Source organism: Falco naumanni, chromosome 4 (assembly GCF_017639655.2).
Source record: "Falco naumanni isolate bFalNau1 chromosome 4, bFalNau1.pat, whole genome shotgun sequence".
NCBI lineage: Eukaryota > Metazoa > Chordata > Aves > Falconiformes > Falconidae > Falco > Falco naumanni.
This window is the reverse complement of record NC_054057.1, coordinates 108259094-108284988: the sequence shown is the minus strand read 5'-3', so window position 1 is coordinate 108284988 and position 25895 is coordinate 108259094. Positions and strand designations below refer to the sequence as shown.

The 25895-nt window shown below is 37.7% G+C and overlaps 1 protein-coding gene across 15 annotated transcripts; it reads right to left on the bottom strand.

The window, feature by feature from the left end:
• Positions 1-325: 325 nt before the first annotated feature.
• PTPDC1 (protein tyrosine phosphatase domain containing 1) lies at positions 326-24622 on the bottom strand. 15 transcript variants are annotated; one of them, XM_040591276.1, is made up of 13 exons: positions 24108-24369; positions 22684-22812; positions 21261-21328; positions 12257-12319; positions 11716-11808; positions 8793-8964; positions 7975-8055; positions 7636-7754; positions 6726-6863; positions 4838-6045; positions 3928-4113; positions 1865-1975; positions 326-1057 (listed from the first exon to the last, which is right to left on the bottom strand). In XM_040591276.1, exons 5-13 carry the CDS (start codon positions 11798-11800, stop codon positions 941-943), a joined length of 2217 nt encoding a protein of 738 aa, XP_040447210.1. In that variant the 5' UTR covers positions 11801-11808; positions 12257-12319; positions 21261-21328; positions 22684-22812; positions 24108-24369; the 3' UTR covers positions 326-940. The 15 variants fall into 15 exon arrangements, with proteins under 15 accessions (XP_040447210.1, XP_040447213.1, XP_040447209.1 ...); XM_040591279.1 differs by lacking the exons at positions 22684-22812; positions 24108-24369 and adding an exon at positions 24390-24501; XM_040591275.1 differs by lacking the exons at positions 12257-12319; positions 24108-24369 and adding an exon at positions 24390-24473.
• Between the last annotated feature and the right edge of the window lie 1273 nt (positions 24623-25895).

Sequence of the window (25895 nt, the reverse complement as noted above, 5' to 3'; positions counted from 1 at the left end):
ACTGTTAATCCTGCAAACTGGCATTCCAGCCTGTATCCTAAGTCTATAATCAAAAACTGCAGTCATGATGATATCTCAGTTGTTTCTGTCTTATTAGATAAAAATAATAAGATATTAATTAATTATTTTTAGTATTACTGTTACACTTATTTATGCATGGTTTTGCTGAACATTAAGTACAGACAGATTTAGATCCTTATTAAGTTTTGGTAAGTTAAAATAAGATCTATACTCTTACTCAAAGCACTTAAAATGCCACAATCAATTTTCTGTTAAAAACACTTCAAAGATTTCTTAGCCACAAAAATCTAAATTAAGGCCTTGATAACTTCATGCTGAATATATTTAATGTATTTCTTTACTGCCACACCCTTCAAAAACACACTGGTGACAATTATTTAGGACATCTAAAGGAAAAAATCATCTGCTGTCAATAGCAGACCTCAAGATCTGTTAATTATTACTCTTAGTCTTATTTTAAACTTTCTAAAAGGAAAAGGAATTTAATAAGTTCAGTACAATCACGTAACATTAATGTAAACATACATAATACATAAATATTAACTCAATCCATTAAACCTTTGTGTACCATGGCACTGAACTTACGGCAATCACATAACTTGAAAATAACATTGCTTGCCAATGACAAAAGGGTTTATAAACCAATGAAGACATTCGAAAACAAGAGAACAGTTCACAATATAAAAGCACAGTACCTGAATTCAAATGCTACAGTACGGTCACACAGGAGCTGTTCCTTAGAACTGTGTAGATAAAACAATTGTCACTAAAACTTCTTCTAAAAAAATAAAACGCTTTGTTAATAACTACTATTACCTCAAGTTAGGTAAATCATGCCAGATAGCACAAAATACAGTAGCTGGAAAATGCAAAACAATTTGGTAGGCCCGTCTAATTCTTCAGCATAGCTGTGCAGAAATCAAGAGTGATTCTCTGTTCCTTCCTTAAGCCTTTTTCTTTTTTCTTCCAGTGTCTGTTTAAATACTTTTTTCAAGGTATTGTAAACATATGGTCCATTTTCAGAATCCAAGTTTGTCTAATAAAAGGGAGAAATTTAAGTTCAGTTAACAGATGTCATATAGCAAAATGCAAAGTAGATAACATTTTTTCAAACTTTTAAGATTTATCAAAGAAAATACATGTTTCATGATGGAGTACTTAATGCTGATCATTTTCAATTTTATGCTGACTAGACTTTAAAACAAACTAGTAGAAAGACAAATGCCATGATTGTTTTAACAGGTGACATGTCTGTAGATTTACAAGGGATTAGGAAGCAGTAGGATGAATGTTCGGTTCACACAATTTCACCTGCTGAATCTAAGAAGTAAGCAGCTCCAAGCTGAGCAATAGCAAGTTTAACCTGTCACTGTTACTAAATGATTCCAAAAGCAGAAGTTAGTTATATACATCCTATATTAAGGGCCCGAAACACAACTGAATTGTAACATAACTTCAGAAAATTATTTAATCTGATGGAAAGATTCCAAATAGTACAGAAACTACCAAAGCCTTTAGTAAGCTACTCTCAGTGACTAGTTATTCCCACTTAAAAATTATCTTTTCTCTAATTTGAAGAAGTTCATGAATTGGCAGTGATCCAGAAACAGGAAAATGAGACTAAAGGATTAAGGCTGTAGATACAGCACTTAATTTTGTTGAGAATATTTTCAACCCTTCATGTAGGCTGATTATTATAAAATTTAACTCTAAAATGGACAAGCATGAGTACACTAAGTGTGAAGGAATTACTGTAATTTTTCGCACAGTGGCCTGCTCTGTTGATTCACCCTTCATGATTTAAAGCAAATAAACACAATGTCATGGACAAATGGTTGCTTGCCTTAGTGAAAGCTTTAATAGCACGAGCAAGTAAGGCCTCCTCCACATCAGCTGGTAGCATTTGCAAGTTCACCACACAGTGTAAAATACAAAGGATAGTCTGACACTGTTCCTGGTGGGTAAAAGGAACAGCAGCTATTAGAAGAAATAATTCCATGAAAAACATTTATTTAACTTCCAGGTTTTGTTTCAATAGCAGACCGTGCCTTCCCATACTGAAACCTTCAGGTGTAGGAGTTGGGGAGGGAATTTCACAAGCCTAAAGAGCCTTTACATAATTATTTCAGTCATGATGGGAGAAACTCTAGGTCAGGCATGTATCTGGAGACTTATTTTTCAAGGTCCCCTATATAAACAAGTAGCATTCATGTGAATTGGCATAGAAAAAAAGCGAAATTTGGTCTTTTCAGCCCAAAATGCTATGCATGTTTAGGGCTCTTCTGCAGCTAACATAGGATAAGCTGCATCTCTCTATCTACCAAGTCTCTTTCACCATCAGCAAGACACCTGGGTAGCTAGCAAGGATGCATAAAGGGGAGTAAGTGTCTTTGTGGCTGCTAGTCCCTAGCCCTTTTCCGAGGGAGACAGATCTCCACACAGGCAGGTCTCTTAAGAGTGAAACTTAAATTAAAACTTGAGGGATTTCTAGGAAGTGCAGCTGAATATGCACCAGTATGTATAAGGGGCTGACTGGCTGGAGAGCAGATTAAAAAGGAAAGATCCTGGGTGTCCCAGTGCATACAAAGTTGAATGTGAGCCAGCAATGGGCCCTTGCAGTAAAGGCAGCTCAAGAGCATCCTGGGATGCATTAGACAGACAGCTGCCAGCAGGTCAATGGAGGTGACACATCTGGAGTGCTGGGTCCAGTTCTGTGCTTCTTGGTACAAAAGGGACATATAACATACTAGAACAAGTTCAGCGAGGGGCCACAAAGATGATTAAGGGACTGGAGCATGTGTCACACAAGCAACCTGCTCTAGTTGACTCTGTTTTGAGCAGGGCTGTTGGACTAGAAGATATCCAGAGGTCCCTGCCAACTCAACTATTCTGTTATTCTGAAGTATTATAGGATAAAGTAAGATAAAATTAGTATTTTTTAATTTTTTTAAACCCATTAATTATTCCTTTTCCATTTATTTGTAACAGGTGTCAAGCAGTTATTTTTTATTTAATACAAACAGAAAGTTAAAACTTTAATAGAGTGGAAGAATGCTTCAGGAAGAAACATGATGTTTTTAGATGAACTCAGGAATTCTGAATGTCATGTCATGAAGATGGTGACTGCACACGAAGTTCTGACCACCTATTGATTAGTAGCCGTATTCTTGGGTATCTGGAGGCTGATAAAAGAGGCCCTATTATCTTCATAAATACTTTGGAAACAAAGAATTCCCAAAGCATTATGAAATTAATTTGTGTAATTAAAGAGATCAAGAATAGAGATTTTTTTATTATTACTATTATAGATGATATTACCTATCATCTAGCCCTTTGGGGAAAGCACAGTTAAACAGTTTGGATCAGAAACACCTGTTTTTCATCGGGATTTCAGAATACAGATGACCACAGTTCTGACTTATGTAGAATTTGGCCTGGCTTCTGATTGCTTGAATTGGCAAATTCTTCCTATTCCTTGCCCCAGCTCTTCCAAAGCTGATAGATTAACATGTCTGCACAGCAAATATGACAACCATTAAGCACAGCTGCCAGGTGTGATGTTAACAAAAGCCATACATCGAGTCACAGAGAAAACACTTCTCATCTTTGCCTCTGGATCTCTAACTGCAGAATTTGCAGGGAAATACACTGAAACTGAGCTTCTACTGAATGGTGTTCAAAGACAGTATCTGGTATGTTTCTTAAAATATTTCTTAGGAAGTATTGATTAAAATTGAAATAATACAATCAATACCAAAGTAATGCTCATTCTGATTTTTAAAGACATTGAAGTTGCCTTTTAAAAGTGCAATTCCCTTGCCTAAAGGCCGTAAATTAATAGTTTTAATACACATCAGCAAAATGTACTTGGCAGTTAAAGAATGAAATGATATATAGAATACCTACCTTTCTCAGTAAGTAAAGTGCATCCTGTGATTCTGTGCAATTTTTTGCCAGCATGTCAATATCGTCTTTGGATATAATAGGTTCTTTCAGCTGCTCTATCCAGGACCACATCAAGCTACAGAGGATAAAAGGATCTCTCTCGGTACAGATTTTATCCCAAGCTCCATCTCGAGAATTCAGTTCTTTCTTAAAAAACAAAGCAAAGCAAAACTGAAAACGCATCATCTATTTACTTTTGCCAACATTCTCTTTGATTGTAGCACTTGGCTGCTTACATTCCAATAAAAAAAGAAGACTTAGGAGTTACCAAAAAAAAAAAAAAAGAACATTCTAGTGTTTTTCAAAACATCAACATTAATCAGCAACAATATAAGTGATTCTTTAAAACAGAACAATGACATAAACAGTGCAGCTCAGAACCTCTCAATTGTCTAATAGAATACATATAGCTTTGGGTTCCAACTTCAAAGCAAATGTTGCTAGAAGGACTTGAGTTTTAAGGATAAGCAGTTAAATTTCTATTAAATTCTTTTAAGCACAGAATCCTCTAATTAGTTCTGAGAAAGCACTGATTAAAAACACAGGGCTGCCTTAAAATCTGTAGTACTTTTATGCTACCAGCAGCCAAGTTACAACCACAGATAACTGCAACAATTTTCATCAGTAAAATGATGAACACAGCCAAAAATAACATTCCAACCTCCTGCTAGAGACCAAATTTGTAGGTGTGTTTTGCTTGCTTTTGAAAGAACTGGTCTATAACTTACAAGTACCATCATTTACTGAACCACAGTATAAACCGGTGTCCCAATGTGCCATTTCAAAGCATATGGTGGGATTTTTGACATTCTAGGAATTAACCTAGGTGAAAGATGCAGAGCCCACAACATTGAATTAAGTTTAAAATTACCTGCCACATTTCTACCTTCTGCTTCACTTCCTCCTCTCCCAGAAATTCATTTATACCTGCAAGTGCTTTTGCTGCCAAAACTCTTCGGGCTTCCAAACTTAATTCTGACTGCAGAACAATGTGTGGAATTGCCTCTGACACATCTTTGCTACCTTGGCTTTCATATCCAAGGGAAAAGTTCACTTTAGAAGAAGAAGAAGAATCAGAGTCCTCAGAGACATAGACTCTTCTGCTATACATATTAGTCTTGTGGTCTTTTCTATGACCAATCTCATTGGTAAAATTATGCCTTGGTGTTCCAGGTTCCCTGGTATTGTGGAGAGATGCTAGACCTGAAGAAAAGGTTCTACTGCGTTGTACTTCTTTCGTACAGTTCCTTCTGTGATAAAGGGAGGATCCATCTTTTTGTCCATCCAAATTAAATTTACCTTGACTCCAGAACATGCATGTATTACGCACTAATGCTTCTTTATTTAAATCCAGCTGTGGCTTTTGTTCACTTGTGGCAGAACATTCCTCACCGCTGTTCCGCTTGGGTTGGTTGCACTGTAGTATCTGAGCAGGTACTGTCCATGCAGTTTCTCCTTGCTCTAAAAGAAACTCAGTTCTCCTTAAATCTGACTCACTATAGCTTAGACGCCTTTTTAGATGAGTTAGAGGCTGAAGGCATTCAACATTCCTTCTTTTCCAAAGAGGATCACATTCATGTCCCAGGGAGAAAAGAGAATCCTGGGTCTCAAAAGTGGATGAGTGGGTGTGGGAGGAGTCTGACATATCACTGTCCTGCCTTGCAAGTTCTCTATCTAGCTGTGTGGATACCAACTGAGAAACAGTCTTTTCAATTTCAGCTGAGAGATCTGGTATATCTAACAATTCTGCCTCTACCACTTGTCTGTTTTCAGCCAGGTCTAACAACAATTTGCAAACAAGATGAATAAGTTTTGGCACATGTTTGAGATGCCTACTCTCGTAACCATGAAGCAGATGTCTCTGACGGGTCAGGTACTGGGACAGCGTCACTGTGTGTGCCTTGGGCTCACAGCACGCAAACACATTTCTCAGAGGAACCAAAAACTGAGTGAATTCTCTGATGCATAACAACTGCCCTCTAGTCTGAATAGAATTAGGCCTTTTTGCTCTGACAAAAAGAATTGCTTGATCAGCACTCATTCTTGTTGCAAAAACTAAGTAACAAGCTATCAGAACACCTGGAAAATATAAGACAAGCATTAGCTGAAGAATTATCAGACCAAAACAAATACTCAGTGGAACTACAGGATAAAAATCAGTATAGGTAAAGATACAGCTTTATGCCCTCTATTATGTGATGCTGTTACCTAAGTATAGTTGCATTTGTTGGACCATAAGATAGTAAACCCATTCTCACTATAGTTTCAGTGAGAGCTAGTTTCTCACCACAGCATCTCTAGGAGTTCCACCATTTGTGAACACAGGATGGTGGCTTCCACAGGAAGGACATAGGCAAAAAGGTCTCAAAAGAAGTAAATGACATTTTAGCTGCTCCACCAAATCCTACCTGATCTAAAATGAATGGCAGGTTTGTAAACATGTCATAAATACTGGACAATGAAAGTGTACTAGGTGAATTTTTCCCCATCAGAAAGAAACTGTTCCATTTCAATGTAACAGGGAATTATTATACAGACACGAACATTTTCTAACCTTACAGGTTTGGTTCTCATATACTAAAACTGATCATCTCTAGCCATTCAGATAATTTTCACAAATTTCTTCAGCATTTTTAACCATTTTACAGATGTACATCTTGCAATGATATAGAATCTAAAAAAATCATTAATAATTTATAACCAGAGACTGTTTTGCATTTTTAGAAAAAAAAACGTTGATCTTCCAGTAGAGCACATACCTGTCCGACCAAGTCCTGCATGACAATGAACAGCTACCCTCCCTTCCTGCAAGGCGAAAGCCATGACTTTTACCATATCAAGTACAGTAGTGAGAGATGCCACTCCATAATCCTTCCATCCAAAATTATAAAAATAAACTAAAATAAAAATAAAGAGTTATTTTTTGCTGTATCAAATGTGAAATTTCCAGTACTAAATGCAGGAGAGATGACTAATAATAAATGATAGTACTAAAACTGCATAATGGATCTTAGAATCTGACTACATATTGTTTGCAAGAGATTGTTTTCCCATTTCAATGTATGCTTGCTATTGAAATTTGATAAATTCATGAAGCTAGCAAAGATATGTCAAACTAAAGTTCAACTTGAATGTAAAAGGTGTAACAGAACTGACTGATTCATACCAAAATTACTGAGCTATATATAGGTGGGGTAATTCTTTCTTTTTAGAAATAAAAGCACTTCTTCAGTCAAAAGCTTTTTCTTACAGAGATGCTTTTTCTCATCTCACCATAATACAAAAAATACAAAAATACTGCCAATAACAATGCCCTCAAATGAAATAACCTTTTACAGTCTAGATAAGAAAACATGAATTGTACCAGGATTTGAAACACCATTAATGCTCATGTATTTGCGAACTCAGAAGAAAGAGAAATATTTAACTAGCTGTTGTCCTTTCTTTATTCTAAAGATGTGAACATAAACCCTCCATCTCACTCTACATATATACGATCTTCAATAATGTGTACTTACTCTTGATTATATTTGCCAAGTTTCATGTTTAGATCCCATTTTGTGTAACATTTCTTACATAGCTGCTTTTAACACACAAGAATTCAAGTAAAAATATCTGTAAGTGCCAAAATCAGTAATTAATGAGGAACAGCAGCAGGACTGAACTTACTTCCAGCCTCCATAAAAGCTTCAGGAATGTAGGTGAAGCCGCTTTCTTGTTCCAGTGGACTCCCACAGCTTGCATGCTCCCCAGGACGCTGAAGGTTAATTATGGTTTTTATGCCACATCTTAAGGAAGGAATAGATGAGTCAAAGTATTATACGCAGCCAAAATCTCATTATCCCTTATTTTCTGAAACACATTTATTCTTAGTGGAGAATAAATCTTTACCTGTATATCGTTAAAATGAAAGGATCTTTATCAACAAGCCAAATCTATGTTGAAAGAGAAAATGGATCAGGAATTACAGTAGTAACATCTACAATAAATAATAACTAAATTTGTTACCTTTCAAACTGTTCAATAATGTTGTACTTGTCAATCAATTCTGTTGAGGGTCGAGCCATTGCCAGTATGTTATCTGTTATCCTGAGAAATTAGTAAAGTAGATAATAATGTTGTTATTAATAACTTCCTGAGTATGAATCTACCAAAATAAGAATACTATGTTACATTCAAGACAGACAGAAATACCTTGCTGATTAACTAGAAATGATTTTTCAAGAAATTCTACCATCATACAGTGATAAATCTTGTTGATACAGATAAAACATATCAAAGACCATTACTAGAGCTGTTTAAATGCCAGGCCAATGGACATTAAAAAATTCCCTCTGAATATAATCTGGACTCAGATCTTTGTTTGGCGCTTTAAGTTTTGTATGCTTCTGAAGAACATCTGCTGTTACAAGAAAATCAGCAGGAATGTAAAGACACATTTCATGCAACTATTACCGCATATGAGTATGCTTTTGAACACACACGTTATTTCACGTTCAGTAAATATTTTTATATTTAAATTCTATTATGAATATGTTTTAATTAATTTGCATTGTAAACCTTAGCAAGAACTGTTCATAACCCAGGCTAGGTTTTGTATAATTCTTGACAGGTAGAAAACTTTCATCATCTTTACTGGGCTATGTACAGTGGTCATTACGGGCTACATTAAGCTGTAATTCTGAATCAAGCTATCATTATGTTTTATACTTAACTTAGCAATAGCTTATTTTAAAAACTGAATTTTGAACTTTCCTTTGAATTCTCTCTTTTAATAAATACAGTCAATGCAGTTACATTTAGTGAGAGTAAATGCTGCTTATTACCAGGAAGAGTAAAGCCCTTTAATAGCTTGCTCCTGGTCACTCCATCGAGCTGGATTTTCATACTTGCAAGCACGTCCACCACATGCCATTGAGCACTGCATGTGACCAGGAATGACATGGCGAAGGTGCTCCCCTACTTTAGTGTATTTTGCTGTTGGACGCCTCGAACTTCCTAGAACACAGGCAAAAACAGATTTAGTAAGGAAGATTAGAAATTCATCTCCACCTTAAAAGTATCAGTTCAATCTTAAGTTGATGAAGTTACAAACAGCATAAATATATGGAATATATATATTTAAGGTGCATTTTTCAACACAGACTTGAAGTAAGGATTCTGAGGGGAAAAAACTGCTTGTGTTACTGCAGAACTTGTTTGTTCTCACAGTTTTCTTTGTTTTTTCTGATGAAATTAGAAGTATGTGATATCCTTTGCAACAGAAAATAACATCACAGTCCTCTTCCACCTGAAACTGAAAATACTTAGCCACATACTTGTGTATGTATGTGTGCATATATGCTTCTATTTAATCTGTTCTTTCTGAGCTGTAACAGTGAAAAACACATATTAACCCCTGAACAAGGAATCAATGAACAAAATATGAAATACAGGAAAAAAATTCAAACCCCAGTATTTTATGCACATATACAAAATACAGTTAACAGAACAAAAGTATATTAATTTAATACCAAAAAAATACCAGAACTGCCAACAGCCTTAATGAAAGTACTTTACTTTTTTTTTCAGGAAAAGTTGCATCCAGCTCCTCAGGGCTCAGAGACGATATCGCCACCATAACCCGGTGAGTTGATGACGAGAGTACCTCTACAACCGAGCTCCGGCGTCTCTGGATTACGCGAAGAAGAGGATCGGAGGAAGAATGTCTCCGACCCTGGAAGAAGTTGCTAAATATACTCACTGCCGAACGTCTTCGGGGTGAACCCTGCATGACTGACCAGCCCCAGCTACTGTCTAGGCAGGCTGCTGAGGATGCACTGATAGGAAATCCAAGTTCCTCAGCACTGAAGTTGCAAAGAGCTGTGCATCCTCTATGTACTCCAGCAGTTAGTCAGCATGGGCTGAGCTGTCTCCATAGTAACTAACAATAAAGGCACTGCTGCCAGCTATCCTTGGGGCTGCTCCATTCTATAGGAATAGTTTGGGACAGACTGTTCCACTGCTTGATGAAAATAGTTGCATTTCAAGTAGATAATTTTGAAAGCAGACTGGGAACAACCAAAAAATTTTCCATAAACAATGTGAGTATTTAGATAGTTGTAAATAGCATGCATTCAGAACTCGCTAAGACACAAAATACTAAATTCAAAAGAACAATCAAAATGTAGCTGGAGGCTCTGCTTCCTGAGAAATCTGTAAGTAAATACATTATACTCCCCCACCTCTTGGTTTAACATTCCACAACCACCTCTACTCCTCCACTTAGCTGCTCCAAAATGCATCATTAGCTCTGTAATGATTGGGATTAGTGTGTTCGTCCTGAAATGGTTCAGTACATGATGAATTGTAGACTGTTCACTGTGGACCATTCATATCTTCTAACAAAACACAATTTGTTATTCAAAACAAAAGGCTTATTTTTTTTCAGGGCACAGCTTTTTTATTAAGCAAAGCTGTTAGCCCTACAGACTGAGATAAAGCAGATTATAGGGAGGCAAAGATGTATCAGTTGAGTGCTTTAGGCTTTTGAAGGTAGACATTAGGAGGCAAATTGCCTCCCACTTTGCTTCCAGTGTGCTAAGAAGGAGAATGAGCTGGCCAAAAAGATTGCAACACTCTAAAAAGCACAAAATTCTCATGCAACTATGTGGAGAACAGACTATGGCAACGCTAAAAATACTTTGTCATCCCATTGTCTGTGCATTAGACTTCCAAGTCACAGAGAAAGACTGGGGAAATCAAGAAAAACCACCATAACTTTGTTCAATAATTAAATTAATCCCATTGCATTTTCCTAAAGATATATACTATCTTCAGTCTGTGGGGTTTTTTGCATTACAAAACCAGTAACTGTTAGACAGTAATTTGCATAAGAGAAAGCTCTCTCTAATAAAAATTCATCAGGTTAAAATCTACCATTTCTCCTAAAGACTGAACAGAAATTGAGTGGCTGACTTTTGAGTACTGCACCCCAGCTCTTAAAGAGAGACATGGTAGGGTTTGCTGTAGATACCAGGCCTGAAACATCAGTAGTGATGTTTTACGAGAAAAAGAAAATGTTAAAGCTGACTGTTAGCTGTTTTATCAAAACCCTGACTATTCTAATTCAGCAATAAAGATAACAAGAGGTGAGGAAAAAACTATACATGCTTTTATCTTGGAGGCTGGGTGGAAGAGAAGGGAGATGAAGGGAGATTGAGTGCTACCTATATCCAAGAAACATGAAAAATATTTTCTAATTAATTCTATTGCTTTCTTATAGCTAATTCTTGTTTCTCTTTCTCTTCCCAGAAGCTTTTTTTGAGTATATAATCAAATGACAGTGGATCCAGAAATGAGCCAAATAAAATGCTGTACATCATTATTTTCCTACTGAATCAAGCAGGATTTGCAAGTATTCACCCAAAACAGTAAGAAAGAATTAACATCCTGTAAGAGTTTAAATAAGTCATTTGAAGGCATGTTTGTATTTTCAAAGAGCTAGGCAGTTTCTGAAAACAAAAATCACAGTTTCTTCAATTAAGACATCTGACAGTATGCAAGTTACCAAAAAGCTCAACATATTAACACATCATGGTGATGACAAAGTAATGCAGTTTGGTTTTGTTATACACATGTTTATAAATGGGGGATAAGATTTCTGGGGGTTTTAATTTTCTATGGAATTTTTCTTTTTTTTCTTTTTTTTTTCCCCCAGAATTTCTCTAAGCACTTTATATGAATGGTGTATCAGAGAAAAATTATTACCTGAACTCATATTTGCAAGATGTAGACTGCTCTCTAGCAATGAAGAATACGGTAATTCATTTTGCAGCAAAGCTCCTGCAGCCATTGCAGTACCTGTTGGAATAGCAAATATGTTCACTGAAAATCTACAACAAGCTCAAAAATGCAAATAAAGCTGAGTACCTGATGCCTGATTATCAAGTTGTGCAAGACTTAAGATTTGGCCAGTCAGACATGGACTGTACTTTCCTTCTAGTGTGCATTTAAATTCAGCAGCTTCACTGTTCTCTACCAATTAAAAGTTTAGCTGATTTGAGTCTTTCAAGCTCTGGAGTTTGGCTGAATATGCACTTTGTAATGGCGTGTTTTATATGAACAGGAATCACCCAATTAAAAGCATTTAATGTAATGCCATCTTGATTTTCTCAAATTCTTAAAAGTAAACATGCAACCAGTTTTTGAACTGAAATCTTGCAAGGGGCAGTTCCATTAAAGCTAGAAATATCATAAATAGCAACACAATTTCCAGGTCACACCATTTAAAATTTTGGTTGATACTTGCCAAACAGATTGTCCACAAGCTACAGGCCTTCTCTGCTTTCTTCCCTCTGCTCTTGCTTTTAGTCTGTTGGCAAGTTTGAAGTCACATATATGACAATTCACTTCTAACAAGAAAACTGAACACAAGTCTGTCTAAGCAGAAAGTTTTTTCTCATGCTTCAATATAATTTCTAACACAAGATAAGTCCTGCTCTGAAAACCTATCTGACAAAAAGAAAGCTAAAGGAAAGCTGTAAATGTGAATCTATTAATCAGTCAATGTGATGTTCAAATAAATTGCTTACATGCATCTTGAGTAGAAATTCTTACCCAGTATAACTGTTCTGTTTCTCTGCTCTCTATAGGAAAATAGTTGCAAGTATAACAGAAGAGCATTTTTTTTACTACCAAACTAAGTACATCTGAAACTTTACCAAACTAAGTACATAGAAACTTTACTAAATGCACAAACCTTAAGTCTCAAATTCTGGAAAACCAGTAATAGGATTCACCAGTATAAATAATGCTTTAAAAGACAGATTTGCTTAAAAAACAAACAAACAAAACAAACAAAAAAAAAACAAAGAAAAAAACCAAAACCATTGTGTGGATCAGGTGGTATAACAGTCCTGTGTTGTGTTGGAATTGTGGTGTTAACTGCTTGCTGTTCATTGTCCATCTTTTATCTGTAATGCTGCATAATTGTTTTTAAAGTAAATATTTAAATGTATTCAAATATAATTTAATTTAGATATTACATTATCTACCATGTACTTGAATAAATTATTATTCCAACAATGTTAATGGACCTTATTCCACAACATCAGCTAGTGCAGCTCTGTCCTTTCCAAGATGCTTAGAGGTGGGAACAGAATACACGTACACATTAATAACCCTTGTGGTATCAGTTGCCACAATAAGATGAGAATTACATTTGTCTGTGAAAACCAAAAGGCCTTCTGAAACTTCAGTGATGCTCAGAAATGCATTTCTAATGTACTTGCATTATTAAGAGTACGAATTAACATGAATCTTAATAAAGATTAAAGAGTATCTGGAGCATTTTCTACTCAGCTACTTGACCACCTGACTCTGCACTTTTAAAAGTAAATCCTTTAATAAATAGGCAGTAATATTTGCACATAATTGCATTCTATTTGGAGACGTTCCAAGACCTCTATTATTTTCCAGTGGACTTTGAAATCAGTAAGGGATGGCTTTCATGATCAAAGAAAATTTTGTAGCTAAACAAATTATTTCATCCCCAGAAATTCTTTTTAGAGTTAATAGGGTTGAATTAACAAAAATTGTTGATACCTATTTCTCAGACAGTTGTCTCTAAAAATTCTAATAGCTTGTGCAGATAACATAAAAACATTTGAAACAGACATGTCTCATCATACAGGCAGCAGAATCACACCAGTATGACTGTTTAGTTTTCCTATTTCCTTGTACTCAAGTATTAGCAAAAATGAGATGAAATATCAGAGATATTTCTATCATCTAAAACTGTGTTCCTTTTAAAAAAAAAACCCAAACAAACAACAAACCAGAATTCAGGCTGACAAGGACTCTTAACTGAAACAGGAAGAGATGTATATTAATGCAGAAGACGATATACCTATAAAATTACAAAATACTAGCAAGACTGTTCTAAATGGCAGAGGTAAATAATGTGTTTATTTCCTGTGTAACAAATTAGACCTCCCCCAATTTTATATCAGCAGATATACCAAATCCATATTTCAAGTTCTGTATAAACAAGCAGTTCCAACTGACTTAAATATTTTGTCTGCATGTCTTTCAGTTTGTTAAATTCACTTCTTGACAGATGTTTTAAATTGCACAGTGTGATCAATGTGCGCAATTCCTTTATATTTATTTATGAAAAAAAGTTAAGTAAGATTGTGACAAATTACAGAGATATATTGCACTCCCTTGAACAGATGTAAAATGTCATTTGGGACAGGAAGTACTATTTCAGTGTTGATGTTACTAGACAAGGGTGTTACATTCTTACACAAATAAAAAGTGTATTAAAAGTAAAAATAGTACTCAGATAAAAGAAACAACTCTCTCCTGATTCTTCTACGTATCGGATAATTCTTAGTTTTTAAAAGGTCCTCTTCAGCATTTTGTTCATCACATGAACACCTAATAGATGCTGGAGATAAAAAACAAGCCTGGAGCGTTATTCCAGGTCATGGTCCTCATTAGCTGCCTGAGGGAACTAAGTCACGTGTCTTATGTCAATCAGATACCACCTTAATCTGATATCAGAGATAATCTGCTCAGTTATCTCTGACATGCATTTCTATTGCCATGACAGCAAAGAAGTTGGTCTTTTAATCCCTGTTTCCCGATTAAAGAAATGGAACAGTCTCTCAGGTGATGTTCCATGTCTTTATGTTTGATAACAGGAAGCAATGTCATTAAGCATGCATAAACAACACCGCTAGTGAAACCGAAACATAGCAAAAATAACGTCTGTGTTGTTGGCTGACTGAAGTAAATAGCAGTACCACACTGCCTATGGAAACAAGGATCTCTTGAAATCATGATACACCACCAGATGTCAAGTATTAAAGGGGATACTTCAGGAGGTACCCTCCAGATGCGGATTTTGTATTTGTTTTGACATCTGTGTATTTTTGAGGGGGGTGGGGGGGTCGGTATATGTGTCTGCTTTTGAGCTCACCAATTCCTAACAGAAATGACATAACATTAGTTGTTGCCTGTTGGCTGCACTGTTGAGTCTCTTGTTGCATTTGGTAACATGACAGCTATCAAGTCCTACTCACTGCTTCATACATGCAGAGAGGTAAGTTTCTTGCAGTCAATACTATAAGCACGCTGTGCTATCATAGGCAAAATCGCCCTGTCCTTCCACTTTCTTTTAAGGAGTAAAGCTGCCTCTTGACCACATGCATTTCCTCTGGAATAAAAGCATTTCTCTTTGCAAAGTTACAGGTTGAGTAGTAAAGTGCCATGCAGCGAGTAGGACAACTGGGAGATCAGGGATCCACAACCAAGCAGGTTCTGCAACTTAACTGGTGGGCAGACTCACAGAGGAAGAGCATAAAGGAACTATACGTCACTGGTTCACCCAACGGGCTGCAGTACAAACTCAGCAAACAAGCAATGCAGGTAGCAAATTAGCAACTGGCTTAGGTGTCGCTCTGCCTTTTAATAAGGAAGATTCCTTTTCTTTTAGTATTTCAGGATGTGAAAATCAGTGGCTTCCAGTCATTGGGCTGAATTTTTGCTCCAGAATGAAATGAGAGAAAGGAGTAATGCCTAATGTTTTAGCAGCCAGAAAACAATTATATAGCTGAAAAGTGATGAGACAAGAAGATGCTGGTATCACCTTGCCTTAGCAACTAAGATGGTTATTTAATAGATGCAATTACTATCTTTTACTTCAGAACACATTTTCAAAACAGAGAGAAGAGTTTGTGTTCCAGACCAGAATGATTCCAGCTGGGGCAGTTCAGCTGCCGGCACAAACAGTAATCCCATTGTAAAACTCCCCACTGCTTTTCTGTGTAACTGCCTACTAATAGTGAGGTGCCATCTCTCCATATTTGTGTGGATTTGGTAAACAAGAATACAACAGCAGACCACACATTTCAAAAGATTTCTTTTATGTATTAACGTGAAAAAATCTTGGATAAGCTTTCCATTTTAAAAAAAATCGGTGTATAATAAAATCTGTATTAAACTTCAAATGTATTCCTACAATACAGACAAATGCCGATGCCTGTCACGTAACATTTTGAGGTTATTTTTACTATTTTCTTGTCTTCTAAAGAGAATCTGTTCTCTCCTTGTTGCAGTCACATGTAATAACAACCCAGCAGCCACATTTTTAAAGGAACACAGTTAACTACAGATGCAGGCAGGGGCCATGTTAGCTGAGTACCTAAGCACTCAGGTAACACCTCTAAAATTCTCTCCGTGACCTGATTCTACAGATACTTATCTTCCTGAGAAGCTTTGCTTTTGTGAGCAGTCCCACAGAAGTCAACAAGGTATTTGTCTAAATATAAGATCATATGGGATAAAGTTTCATTGCCAAAATGCAAAGTGCTGCAAAATGCACTAATTAAGATGTTTTAGACATAGAACTAAAGATAACTCAGACTAAGCAAAAACATGATAGTTTAGGGAAGACTGTTGATATTTAATCAAGAAGTTAAGAGCTATGAAATTATAACTTGGTCTCTAAATTCAGGTTTTATATCTGATGTTTTAAGATTGGCAGATAATGAAAATTTTTAACAGAAAAATATAAATTTGCTGAGGCATAGTCACTTCTACAGGAAGCACTAGCAAATGAAACTGTCTTTTAAATTCCAACAGACTATCTAATTTTAACATTGCCAGGAAAAACAAAGCATTTATTTCTGAAGTTTTGTGAAAATTGTAGGTAACAGGTTTTTGTTAAGCTTGGTTGTTATGAATAATGAAACAAAAGGCAAAGGTGATTTTTCTAATATATGTATCAGGAAAAAAAAACTTGTTGAGAGTAGACATTTCACAAATACCTACACTACAATTAACAAAAGTCTTCAAGGCAGTTTTAGCATCAAGCGCACATATTTCATTAGGCACAAACCTCAATTCCCTAGGCTTACTTGAAATTTGAAATGCTTACTACCTATAAGCAAACATCAAGAAACGGAAAAAAGAAAATAAAACACACAGAGAACAGACAGAAGACAAGGTAATAATTCAAACAAATTTCCATATAGTTTAGTTATATCTAATTTACACAGCAGAATAATACTACAACTGTTTTAAGACTCCAGTGGTTTCACCAGGACCACAAACAGAACTGATTTGTTATTTCTGTATGAGTTTTTCCTCTTTTGGGAAAAAAATATTCCCCATCTGTTTCAGTAAAAGGTGAATGTAATTTAATCATTAAGACTGACATTTACAAAGGACTGTAACTGCTTTCACATAAAAAAGGAACAAAAGAATATAATTCATTAGAAGATTATGTAGGTGTTGGTCTGGTGATTCAGCATTTGCTATTCATAGTTTTTTTCACATAAATGGCACAAAACTGCAAGCCAAACTGAGGGACAGGTCTACCAACTGACTTGATTCATGTTATTTAAGTCACATCAGCTTTCTGTGGTACTGTTAACCCAATAGTTTACAGAAGTTATTTTATACCACCTTGAACAGACTGGCAGCTAGTAATTACTAATGAGAATTATAAAGGAGGTGGTATAAAATTAATATATTAACTGTTCTACAAATGAAACTGGTGACTCAGATACTCTTGATTGTGAGTATCGTGTTTACAAAGAGGCTATCAGACTTGTAAGGCTGACTACATACAGAAGAATGAAATATTGTCAGTAATGCATTTTAACAGCATTCAGAAGTGGGAAAGTTTAAAAATGAACTCTGCAAGTTAAAGGAATTATTTTTAAATCTCATCTAATGAAAATAATAAATTTACATGAGTTTTAATCAAGTTTCAATAATTTCAATTTAACACCTTACCTGTTACCCTGCAGAAAGAATAAGTGATTGCTGATCCCTTCATTGTTGCAGCTATCAACCACAAAAAATATGCTGTAGGTAATTCACAATTTACAGAACAGAAGCTGAATGATGTTACCACAGTACTTCCTGTAGTTAACTGGATTCACCACAGTAATCTGGGAGGAGCCGGTAACTATCTTTTCTTTTAAGACTGTATGAGGAGTGCCTTACGGACCATGCAGATAATCATCCCATAAACTGCTTTCTGTGTCTACCTAGATTTTAAAGGGACTGAGGCAAATAGGCCACACCAACCTGGTATTTTAATAACTGAACCACCCATCTCTTTTTTTCTGTTCACCTTATTTTCCTATTGTCAATCACAAGTAAATAAATATATGTATGTGTGTCTATATGCATCAGACAACTAAGCATGTAGATAGCTACAGAGATAATTTTGTGAGGTTACATTAATCAAAGTTAAACCCATAACATTAATTTTGAAACACCATGAAAAGAAGAGATAGATGTTTCACTGTTATCTTTGTTAGACTTGGAACAAAACATTTTTTTCCTCACCCAATAAAGCATAGCATATTATTGAAGTATTTATAGAGTATAAATTAACTGCATCAAAAGTAGTATCTCAAAACTGTAACAAAAATAATTTCATCTGAATGTAAAGGATGTAATCTACTAAAAACCAAAGACTTTAGTGATTTAACTAAATACTGTACATATAAAGCAATAAAACAAGCTACATAAAATAGGATATCTTATTCTTTCTTACTAAATCAATTTCAGCCACTAAGTATTAGCTGACAAAATAAAGGCTTCATCTATTTCCATCACTTCCCTGTCTGTCTTATTAAAAAATCCCGTGTTAAGTGATACTCAGTGCTCATCATTAAAAACGCCTCCCAATTAGTTAGAAACAAAATACACCTGCAAGCTTCTGAGATAACTCAAGACTGATGCCAACCTTATTAATTCCAAAAACATCACCTCAGTTAACCACCTGCCTTAATTTTAGCCAATACAGATGGAGCATATAACAGGACTAAATTGTTTAGTTAATTTTCAGAAATAAATTTTGTAGTCAGGTTTTTGCTGTATACTGCTAATAAAAATAGAAAGAAGAATAATCCAACTACTTTCCTATAGAAAAATTGATTTACCGAGAACAGAGACCAATTAACAAAGTAGTCCTTACAATTACACATCTACTTTCTTACTAATCTTGCGGGGGGGAAGTCACATGCATGAACTAAACTGCATCCAGTCATTTGAGAAAACAGCAAACATAATTTTATATGTATGGACATTTTGCAAAAAAACTCCACCCTTAAATAAAAATAGGGCTTCAAAAGATTTGTACACAGTTTTGGAAAACACAGTAAGGTACCTCAGGTACTTAAAAAACCTGAACAGACTGCAGAGCCTAAAATCCTAAGTTGCACATCTTTCTTTCTATGCTGGTAGAAGTTTCAATTCCAAGCACCCACGGCTTCCCCAGCCTATCAGTGGAACTGGAGGGCTCAAAACCTCCAAAACACTGATCCTCGCAAATCCCGTGTGAGAACTGATGAACAGCCCCACTGCCTCCAGCAGCCCTGCTCAGCACCAGGCTGTAAGCACACAGAATTACGCATTCACTTAGGTATTTGTGAGAGTGGACCCAAGCTGTAAGCAAAGCACATCACTGCTTTAATTCCTGGGAATTAAAAGACAGTAGGAACCCGTACTAGCATTATGGAAAATGTAGCGCAGAAAGAACTGGAGGTCATGTCGTCCAATGTCCTGCTCAAGGCAGGGCTGACTCCCAAGTTAGATCAAGCACTGACAAGATTCCGTGTCTGAAGATCCCTGCACAAGTAATACTCCCCAACAGCAGCACGGTTTCTTGGTTTCATCACGTGTTGTTCATAGTCATTATGTAAGTGGCTCTAGAAATCAGAATCTAAGAATTACAAGTAAAGGGACACACAGATTCTACAAGTGTCAGCACACAAAATATACGTTAAAACAAATGGAGCACCTAGTAAAACATTTTGTAAGAGGAAATGGAGAAATTCAGCTTTTTTTTAGTTGACTAAAGAGCAACTTTGGATCATTACAAAATATTAATTAATTTTTTAATATAAGCATAATCTTTTGGGGAAGTTCTAAATGCTCACATTTGAGAAGCTGTCACTGACATTCTTTGTGTTCATTTTCATATGGATAATATAGTAACACAATTTACCTATTTGATTCCAGAGGGGAAACTAATTCTTGAATACTTTGGATTCTCAGTGCAACAGCCCACTGCTTTGTCATATCAACTTGTGTTACATGTTTGCTGGGTTGTGCTTTATATGTGTTCCTACATTTGTACTCCTCCATATTAATGGCAGCTTATTCAGCTGAAGAACTAGTATTTCCTAGTAATCTGCGAAGTTTAGCTAGTGCCAGTAATTGGTGCCAAACACATTTGTTCAAATAGGCTATGTCATATCTTTGTCAAGACAAGGCTTTATGGTAAATGAAGATGGCTTTTAGGGGGAGTTAAACATTAGGTTGAAATAATTTGCCATTTCCAATGAAAGAATACACAGAGTAGGTGGGATGCTTGTGACTAATCATCTTTATCTCTCTAGACTTGGCATTTTCCTATTTAAACAAAATGAAGAATCCCAAATCCTCTGGAAAATTCTATTGAACTATGACTGCCATCTGAAGATACTAACAAGCTTTTTAGGTAAGAAGAACAGGATCACTGGATTTCTAGCAGCTTATTTCTCTTGCACTGCATGGGCTGCCTCATGGCTACTTTACATTGGACTTAGCAAATCCACCTGTTCTGTGACCTTAGATACTAATTTATCAGATTAGACTGGTAGAAAACTGTCTAAATTGTCTTGTAAGGAGCCGGATGCAATTAAAATGTTTGACTTCTGCTTAGACTGCACTGTTTTCACTGGTACATAGAGCAAATCAAAACATCAAATTATCCTAAAACTTAAAAGTTTACTAAAACCTAATTTACTTGAAGGTTAAATTTACTATAGTACAAACTATGTATTTAGATTCCTAGCTGGCAATAGATGTTTCTAGCTTCACCTTTTGCTTTTTGCTCCTCTCATATTACACATAATAAAAATCAATTAATGTTGCTTTCCTTTCAGCTTGTATTGAAACACTGGAGGGAATGCTTTAGTTTTGTGTAACTCTAAAATTGTATGAAATGTTATTAAAAGTATTTTTCTACGTTTTGCTTTTAGATTTTATAGATATGTATTTTACTGCCCCTTAAGCATAATGCAGTACCATGGCAAATCAATCATAAAAGCAGGTCAAACGTCTTTGGTAGACGTCAACTACACTGGCAGTGTTGAAGCTGTGAGATAAATGTATGCAAATCAATCATAAAAGCAGGTCAAAACTTCTCTTTGGTAGATGTCAACTACACTGGCACTGTTGAAGCTGTGAGATAAATATATGTGTGTTTGGCCTCTTAATGAGACTCCAGAGCAGCAGCCCACCTGTGATCCCTGTCCTCTTTCATCATCTGTACTTCCGACAGTCTCTCTTTTCATGTTTGTTCCATTACCTAAAATTGCCAATAAAAGGTAAAACGGAAACGTAGTGAAATATTAGGTCAAGACAGCATAGTTATACAAAGATTTAAAATCAAAAGATAGTTCTAAAACTGAAGAATTTTATCAAGTATTACTCACAGGTCATTCAATGGACCTGCAATGCAAAAGGTGACAACAAGCCTAAGAAAAGTCTAGAAACTCTTTTTTTTAGCCACAGGCTTTAAAACGAAACAAAAATCACAGCTTAAACTATATATATATATATATATATAAAGGAAAGGAGAGCTACAGCAATCCTGCCTAGCTCTGCTTTGTGAAATAGCTCATTTTCTACATACATGGCAGAGTGGTACCCACATAGCTGTAAAGCCCTCATCCAGTAATGGTCTGCTCTGGGTTGGTAGCTGTCTTTGAAATCACTGGCAAATGTCAAGTTGTTGGAAAACAGAAATTAGGAAGAAATCTTTCTTCTGTAAATCTCAGAACTTCTGAAGAGCTACCATATATTAAGCTAGTTTGCAAAAGCACTGTTTAATGCACACATAATTTCTATGAAACATCGGACCTGCTGTGAGTATGCAGAACACTCATCAAGTTCATGCACAGTAGATTAACTGTTCAAAAATGGCAGGATAGGTGAAGGAAATGAGGAAATGTTAGGAAAATTAAGTACCTCTAAGGTACCAAATCCTTCTAGGCATTTATCTTGTGCTTTTTGCTAAGGAACAAAATGGTCAGGCTCTGTAACTCAGGAAACTGAGTGAAGAACCAAAGAGGTCAAAGGAATTTAATGGAAGTGACCAGAGATCAAGAGTTACAAGTGGCTGTATACCCCTTGTGTATCCATTATAGGATTAAGGCCAGGAAAAACTCCAGAGTGGAGAGAAAACTGAGGAAATTAGTATGGTTTTATATGTTTTTCTTATTTTCAACAATAACAAGCTACCCAAGATCAGGAATAGAAATGTTTACAAATTTCTGTATTTTCTTGAAAAAATAACCACAGAATACAAGATTAGAAATAATTTGGGTTTTGTTGTATATTTGCTTAAGCAATTCTGGAATCTGAACCTTGTTTCACAAAGAAACAGAAAATCTATGCCTGGGAAATGTGTCTGAGAAAGGAGGGGGGAGTCAGTGTCACTGTTGATGCTGGTCCTCCGGCATGATGCCTCAGGTGGCTGGCTGCAGCAAGAAGGTGCTCAGGATTTGCTACGGGCAGCACCCTTCCTCAGCTGGAGAGAAAAGACCTGCAACGAACTGCTTCAAACTAGGCAGGTGGTTTTAGCTGTACAGGACAATAACAGGAAAGGACCAAGTTCATTTTGAAATGTACTTGTTTTAAGGAGTTACAGGCATCAATTACCTGTACAGGTGACCTGGTTGAGCACTTTGAGGCCAGCAGTCTGTAACAGCCATCCAGCTCTGGGTGGCCGCTAGCTGAGCAGTCGCTGCAGCATGCAGAAAAATACCCAGCCAGGGACTTCTGAGTCACCTGGTGAAGTAAATGAGAAACTCAGCTTGCCTAGTTGAACTCTTTAAACAGGTATGTCTTTAATTCTAAATCATATACTAGCAGGAAGAAAAATTAAAATAAACCAGCAGACTATAGTCTCCATTCAGAAAAGTGGGACTATATTGCCAGAAAGTGGGAATAAATTTGCTCTCTGGGACTGAAAGATATAAGCAAACTTGTACCTTATCTGACACTTGCAGTCCGTTTTTTAAATATTATTTGTAGCACATTCCTTCCCAGCAACTAACTTCATCCATGTCAGATTTCACAATTTCTACTCTTTACTTCTCTCATTTGTAATGTAACTATTACCAAAAAAATACTTATAGTGGTATAATTGGATTTACAATGAAGTCAAATATTTACTCAAACGCATGGAAAAAACACTATTCAGATCAGTTTATGCTGCCACCCAAGCAATCACACAATGAGAGAGGATTACATTGCTAATTATATCTCCACGGTGATATTCTCACAGCATCTGGCCCTGAAGACTGTCTCCCTAACATATTTCATCTTTCTTGTCTTACACATGCGGCTCCACATATGAAACTACCGATGAAAACAAGAGATGGAAAAATGCTTTGAAGTAATACATAATTGCAAATACTCTGATTTATTTTGTACATATTCTTTTGGGATTAATTACTCCACAGATGTAGTGCTCAAGTTCTACTAATGGAGGTGCAGGCCTCCTGAAAACATGTCTCTTTCTGAAAGAAAAGCAAGGGAGCGGGTGCAGAGGGGAAAAATGAAGTATATATTACTAATATAGCTGGTAATCTTTTCTTGTTAATCTACTGATGAGCATACTTACACTCTGTTGGCAAAAGCAGTAACAGCTACATCTAAAAATTATTATCCAGTGTCTGGATTGAAGAATATGCCATATGCACAAGTGCCTTTTCAACTCCAAAGGGGACTGACTGAGCGGTGTTTTTCAAAGGCGATTAAGTGATGATTAGAGGTAGGGCTCAACTGCTACAAAACATGGAAATACTGTTGCGAAAGGGGAAACCAAGACGTACGCCTTGGCGAAAGTTAAATCCCGGGGTATCACCTCGGGAACGCCGGCAGGAAGAGCCGAATTGCCTTGCAGCCAGGCCGGAGGGAGCAGGGCAGCTCCCGCAGAGAGGGGGTGTTCAATTCCTAACGGAGGGCCTCTGCTCAGATCACTAGGGAACGTGGCATCGCCAGAGAACTTAAAGGCAGTGGCTACGGAAGGGCGTTTCAGGTCCTTCTTTGTCCGTGCCGAGCACGCTGCAGTCGCTTACCTGAGCCGGAGGGCGGGCAGCGGCCGAGGGAGCGCCAGAGCAGCCGGGGCTCCCCGGGACAGGGGGCGCCAGGACTTAAAATGGCGGCGGCCCCTCAGAGGGGTCCCAGGCCGCCGCCGGGCGTGCCGCGCTACCATAGCGACCGAGGCGGGCTCCAGGGGAACGGCAAGAGCGGGGCGACCTTCACGGGCTGGGGGAGAGGGGCTGAGCGGGGCGGGGCGCCACGCTGGCAGAGGACGGCCGCCAGTGCGGGCAGGGGCGCGGGAAGAGCGCCGGACCCACCTGCCTCCCGCTGCGTCAGGCCGCCACTCCGCCGCCCGGCTGGGCAAAAGGGCGCCGGCCGTGGGCGCATGCGCCACCGTGAGGGAGTGGGCCGGGCGGCGGCTGGGCCGGGGTTTCCCCCGCCGGGGCCCCGCAGCTGCGGCTCGCTCGGCGCTTCCTCGGTGCGGCTCCAGAGGCGCTGGGGGGCGAGTGGCGAGCAGCGAGCGCGTCCTCTGGCCGAGGGGAGGCGGTGCCGCCCGGTGAGCGCCTCGGGCTGCCCGCGCTGCCAAAGCCGGTGTCCGAAGTGGGGCTGGGCCAGGGGCCCGTGCCGCCGCCCGCGCAGCGCCGCCCGGGCGGGGGCCGGGCCGCGGGCCTCCTGCCGCTGCCGCACGGCCAGAAGTGCGCAAATATATTTGTTGACGCGGTGAAACGTTTTTAACGTCGTCGTGGGTGATTCCTCTTAGCGGTTAATTTTGGTGAATTTTGACGGAAATGTTTCAAAAGGCCGTGTCTTTGAGGTGGACGGTGCGTGCAGCCGTCGCGCTGTGCCCCGGTGGGCCGCGGCCGGCAGGTCCGTGGTGTTGCCTCATCGTGCTGCTCTGCGGCGAAGCGATGCCCAACGGACATCGGTGAGGGTTTTGAGAGGCGTGGTCGAAGGGGTTTTTAGCATTTTTAACAGGCATAAAAAGTTACTTGGGTCTTGGACACGGAGTAGAATACGTTTATAATGGTTTATTTAAATACTACAGTTGAATACACAGTTGCTGATTAAAGGAGTAGTAAGAGCTGTAAACCTTTGTGGTGCATTAGTGTGCTAGGCTGAAACATCTGCCCCCTGGCTAATGAGGATGGTTTTGGAGTGAGTGTCCTTGTAACACGCTTTTGAAGTTTAGCTGTGGTTTTCAAAATATTTGGAGATTTTTGACAGTGTTATGTGTCTGTTTCATTAGCCACACTACTACATTAGCTCATAGAATTAGTGTCTGTAGTATGTTTCATAAATTACATAAACATTAGCAGTGTTTATGTATCTTTAAGTTTTTAAAGGTAAAGCACATATGGGAACTCGGTGGAAATGCTGAAGAGTCTGTTGCTCCTTTTCTTTCTACTAAGCTGAGGGAGCTGTCAGCATAGGAGATGCAGGGCTTGCTTCTTAAAACATTTCAGTCGTATTAGTTCTGAAGTGTCTTAAACATGTCTTGGTTGGTTTTGTAGCATTAGCATACCACATTTCCTACAATAACTGTGAGTTCTAAACAAGCAAAAATATGGCTCTGTGACTCTTGCCTCTGTCTCCCTCTAAAAGACTCAAATGCAGTTTCCCTTCCTGCGTCTACCTGGCAGAAACTGTTGCTAAAGCTTGCAAGCTTCACTTTTAAAATTAACTACAGGGCACACGTTTAGTGTTCAGTCCTGCTGAGTGTGATTTGTGCCTTTGCCATCAATTAGAATTCTCATGTGTTTAGGGTTTTGCTGGCTCAGGGCTGGAATGCTGAGCATGGCTGTGAGCACGCCATGTAATATCTG

Excerpts from the sequence above, each read along its gene's own strand:
- PTPDC1 (XM_040591269.1), bottom strand. The coding sequence starts at position 9,739 with ATGCAGGGTTCACCCCGAAGACGTTCGGCAGTGAGTATATTTAGCAAC. Across the intron at positions 6,864-7,635 it reads AGCTTTTATGGAGGCTGGAA|TTTATTTTTATAATTTTGGA; the intron begins GTAAGTTCAGTC and ends TTTTTATTTTAG. Across the intron at positions 6,046-6,725 it reads TGCAGGACTTGGTCGGACAG|GTGTTCTGATAGCTTGTTAC; the intron begins GTATGTGCTCTA and ends TATATTTTCCAG.